The 5,289-nt window shown below is 37.9% G+C and overlaps 1 gene segment (V, D, J or C); it reads right to left on the bottom strand.

Moving 5' to 3' along the window:
• Window positions 1-203: 203 nt before the first annotated feature.
• On the bottom strand, window positions 204-735 carry LOC114639700. The segment is given in 2 exon segments: window positions 204-544; window positions 656-735. Coding segments are annotated over 2 exon segments (390 nt in total).
• Window positions 736-5,289: the final 4,554 nt, after the last annotated feature.

Genomic DNA, 5,289 nt, shown 5'->3' with positions numbered 1-5,289 from the left:
TATCCCATAAGGAACCACTGATGTCCTAGGGTTTCAGTTTCCCATATGAAAATCCAGCTGTGTTAACATCTCTTTCTAGTTCTGCTCAGACCATTTGTATGATATTCAGCAAACAGAGAAATGCTGGAGCACACAGTACAGACTATGGTGGAAACAGGATGATCCAAAAGCAGATCATCAGATGCCAGGCTTCCTTCTGCTTCTCAGAGTTTGTGCTCAGCTCCCCCTGCAGTTTCTACCACTGTGTCACCCAGAGCACAGTAGTACACAGCCGAGTCTGACTCTTGCACTGAGGCTTTCTGCAAGTGGAAGGATGTGGTTCCTTTATCATATGTAGCTTCGAAACCTCTGCTGCTTCCCTTATTGTTGGCTGTTGTGACTTGGAAAAGGAGCTGTGGACCTTCTCCAGGATATTGGACATACCAGTAAAGAGTTGGGTATGTTGTGGTTGAATAAGTGCAATTTATAAATAGGAAGTCATCTTCTGAGAGGGTCACTTGACCTTGTTTCTGGGTCACTGAGTCTCCATGGGTCTTCCTCATCCCTGGAGGAAGAAAAAGATATCTGTGTTACAGTGAGGACAACATTCATAGATGATTAAATATATTCTAACATCACAGAAGAAAGAGTGAAAATTTTAAGTCACTTAACTTACCAAGCATGAACAGCAGCATCACAGTCACTAGAGCTGGAGAAGTGTTCATGTTCAGTGTCACCAGAGTGATGCTCTCAACTCTTCACATGAAGAAGTGATGGAATGACACAAAATGATAAACCTATGAAGCTTATAGTTCACACTGATAATGATCTTGTGTTAGGAAACTCCACCCCCTGGTGGACAGAAACCAAACTGGAGTTGAGCCCATCAGAAGTTTCCTCATGCACAACTTCAGTAATTTTTTTCATAATATGTGACTTACACTGTGTTTCCATATTATCACCTATTAAAATATCATTTTCTTTCCTTTTTTCCAATTTCATAGCCATAGGCTTTTGTACAGGCTGACATACCATGTGCATACCTTTCCACAATGAGCAGGCCTGAAATATAATGAGAAATATTTGGTTGCTCCTTAAAACTGTCATGTCACTATTGAATCAGTGGGCACATCCTGTTGGCAGGTTGATCAAGTAGCACAAAGGAGGATCCACAGCTATTAGTTCCAGTGATGCTGTATCTCCCCTAATAGCCTTCTACCTAGAAGAAAATATCCTACATTTGTTCTAATGTGATTTATCTCAATATCAAAATATGTGGTCTTCAGCAGGAGGAGCTTATCAATTAATCATGTTACATAACAAAGAGCAATGGCAATACTGAATGTTGCTTTGGAGGCCTGTGGGACCTCTGTGGACAATAACTCACATGGAGGTATCACACATCTAGCTTTGGAAATGGCATTTACAAACCTATGGCTTCGTGTAGTGATATCTATTGTCTCATATACCTCTAATACTATTCACTTTCCATTAAGATGTGTTTTTTCTTCCAGTGGCCCAATTGTATATTCTTGTGCAGGGACTTTATTTTAAACAGAAACTCTGAAGATAGAACCTAGGATCCATATATGAGAAATAACATGGCAGTATTATGTTCTGGGTGGGGCCATGCCTCTCGCTTGATTATTGTGAGAATAATTTATCATAGCAACAGAAATCAAACTAGGACAGCTATAAGAATCAAGCCTCTTTTCCTTGTCTCTCAGAATTGTCTAGATTGCTTGAAGCACCTCTAGACTCAGTGATGACATCTCTACTAAATCTGATTCCATTCTGGCTATGTAACATTATCTTCTCTAAAAATAGGCTATACTTATCTGCATAGAGGTTGGCTATAAAATATTAATATCTCCTCATGGAATACAAGTCCAATACATATCTCATCCAAAGGACTCTTATAACTCTATTTTAGTCAATCAAAAAGTGATGATATTAATATCTCAGATCACAGTTCTGGCAGAATCTTTCTGCTCCACTAGAGGCCAGACAAGATTCCTGAACCCCAGGTAAGATTGCCCCTAACCCTGCCCACACTATCAAGCATAACCCCAACTGCTCCTCCTATCTTCTTCCCAATATCCCAGCCCACACCTCCATCAAAAGCTGCCCACCCCACTAGAGGACAGCCAAGATCCCCGAAAAACAGGTAAGCTACCTCCTCAATGCCACCATTACATGTTTACCTGTCCACAATAACTCTAACTGCCTCTTCTCTCCTCATCATCCTGGCCCACACCTCTATAGGTAACTTCCTATCCTACCAGGAGCCAAGCCAACATCCTGAAATCCAGAGGCCAGGCCAGCTCCCCCAAAACAGGCAGAAGCCTCCTACCCTTTCAAAATCCAGACCAGCATCCAAAACACCAGAACATCTAGGGCTATGTGCCAGCACCAGAGCCCAGAAACACCAGTACAGCAAGTCCTGAATATTCCAATATAGCTGAAACACAAGAAAACAACTTTTTAAAAAACTTCATGAAGATAATAGAGGTCCTTAAAGAGGAAATAAATAAATCTCTTAAAGGAATCGAGGAAAAGGCAATAAAGGTTAATGGGGCATGATGAGAGCTGTTTTAAGAGGAAAGTTTAGAGCACTAAGTGCCTTTATAAAGGAATTGGAGAGATCCCATGCTACTAACTTAAGAGCATACCTAAAAGCTCTAGAACAAAAAGAATTAAATACACCCAGGAGGAATTGACAGCAGGAAATCAACAAACAGATAGATGAAAGTAATATAATAGAAACAAAAAATACAATACAAAGTTTCAATGAAACAAAGAGTTGGTTCTTTGAGAAAACCAACATGATAGGAAAATCCTTATTCAAGTGAACTGTGAAACAAAGAAATAATGTCCAAATTAACAAAATCAGAAATAAAGAGGAAACTGAGGAAACAGATACTGAGGAAATCCAAACAATCATTAGGTCATACTTCAAAAACTTGGACTACACAAACTTGGGAAACATAAAAGAAATGGACAATTTTCTTGATAGATATCACCTAGGAAAGTTAAATCAAGATAAGATTAAACAACTTAAATAGATGCTAACATATACTGAAATAACTATTAAAATCTTCCAAATAAATAAATAAATAAATAAATAAATTAAAGACCAGGGCCAGATGGCTTTCGCACAGAACTTGACCAGATTTTCAAAGAGCTACTGTCAGTACTCTTTAAATTATTCCACAAAATAGAATGGAACATTGTCAGGTTATTCTTTTTTTCTTTTTGAAGCCATAGTCATCCTGACACACAAACCACACAAAGATTCAATAAAGAAAAAGAATTACAGACCAATTTCCCTCCTGAACATTTATACAAATATACTCAATAAAATATATCTAAAGCAAATCCAAGGAAATATCAAAAACATCACCCACCATGATCAAGTAAGTTTTCCCCTAGAGATACAGGGATAGTTCAATGCGCAAAAATAGGTCAAGGTAATCTACCTACTGAAAGAAAAAAAAACATAAACATTTCATTAGATGCTGAAAAAGCCTTTAACAAAATTCAACACTCCTTCAGGAGAAAAGCCTTGGAGAAATCAGGGATGCAAGGGAAATATCTCAACATAATAAAAACAGTATATAGCAAGCCTATAGGCAACATCACATTAAACAGATAGAAATTCAAGGAATTGCACAAAGAGCAAGAACAAGAAAAGGCTGCCCACTTACTCCATACCTACTCAGTATAGTACCTGAAGTCTTAGGTGGAAGAAGAAAAATGAAGGAAATTAGGGAGGGGAGTTACAAATTGAAAAGATAATTCAAGCTTCCTCAGTTGAGAATTCTTTGTTAAGCTATATAGCCCATTTTTTAATAGGGTTGTTTGGTTGTCTGGAGTCTGATTTCTTGAGTTCTTTGTATATATTGGATATTAGCCCTCTATCAGATGTAGGATTGGTAAAGATGTTTTCCCAATTTGTTAGATGCCTTTCCTATTTGTATCCCTTTGACTTCTTTTTGTTGCCTAATTGCTCTGGCTAGGACTTCCAGTACTGTATTGAATAGGTAGGAAGAGAGTGGGCAGCCTTGTCTAGTCCCTGATCTTAGTGGGATTGCTTCAAGTTTCTCTCCATTTAGTTTGATGTTGGCTACTGGTTTGCTGTATATTGCTTTTCCTATGTTTAGGTATGGACCTTGAATTCCTGATTTTTCCAAGACTTTTATCATGAAGGGATGTTGAATTTTGTCAAATGCTTTCTCAGCATCTAGTGAGATGATCATGTGTTTTTTTTCTTTAAGTTTGTTTATATAGTGGATTACATTGATGGGTTTCCGAATATTGAACCATCCCTGCATTCCTGGGATAAAGCCTACTTGATCATGATGGATGATTGTTTTGATGTGGTCTTGGATTCGGTTTGCTAGAATTTTATTGAGTATTTTTGCAACGATGTTCATAAGGGAGATTGGTCTGAAGTTCTCTTTCTTTGTTGGGTTTTTGTCAGGTTTGGGAATGAGTGTAATTGTAGCTTCATGGAATGCATTGGGTAGTGTTCCTTCTGTTTTTATTTTGTGGATTAGTTTGAAGAGAATTGGTATTAGGTCTTCCTTGAAGGTCTGATAGAATTCTGCACTAAAACCATCTGGACCTGGGCTTTTTTTGGTGGGGAGACTTTTAATGACTGCTGTTATTACCATAGGGGTTATGTGACTGTTTAGATGGTTTATTTGCTCCTGATTTAACTTTGGTACCTGATATCTGTCTAGGAAGTTGTCCATTTCATCCAGGTTTTCCAGTTTTGTTGAGTATAGGCCTTTGTAGTAGGATCTGATGATTTTTTGAATTTCCTCAGTTTCTGTTATTATGTCTTCCTTTTCAGTTCTGATTTTATTAATCTGGATACTGTCTCTGTGCCCTCTGGTTAATCTGGCTAACGGTTTATCTATCTTGTTGATTTTCTCAAAGAACCAGATCCTGGTTTTGTTGATATTTTGTGTTGTTCTTTCTGTTTCTATTTGGTTCATTTCAGCCCTGAGTTTGATTATTTCCTGCCTTCTACTCCTCTTGGGTTTATTTGCTTCTTTTTGTTCTAGAGCTTTTAGTTGTGCTGTTAAGTTGTTAGTGTGTGCTCTCTCCAGTTTCTTTTTGTAGGCACTTAGAGCTATGAGTTTTCCCATTGGAGGTTTCCTCCATGCCTTCATGGAGTCCCACAAGTTTTGGTATGATGTGTCCTCATTTTCATTAAATTCTAAAAAATCTTTAATTTCTTTCTTTATTTCTTCCTTGACCAAGTCATCATTGAATAGAGAGTTGTTCAGTTTCCATGTGCAT

This window comes from Grammomys surdaster, unplaced genomic scaffold (assembly GCF_004785775.1).
Source record: "Grammomys surdaster isolate TR1022 unplaced genomic scaffold, NIH_TR_1.0 125750, whole genome shotgun sequence".
Classification (NCBI taxonomy): domain Eukaryota; kingdom Metazoa; phylum Chordata; class Mammalia; order Rodentia; family Muridae; genus Grammomys; species Grammomys surdaster.
The sequence above is the reverse complement of the archived record's forward strand: the minus strand, read 5'-3'. Positions and strand labels throughout refer to the sequence as shown.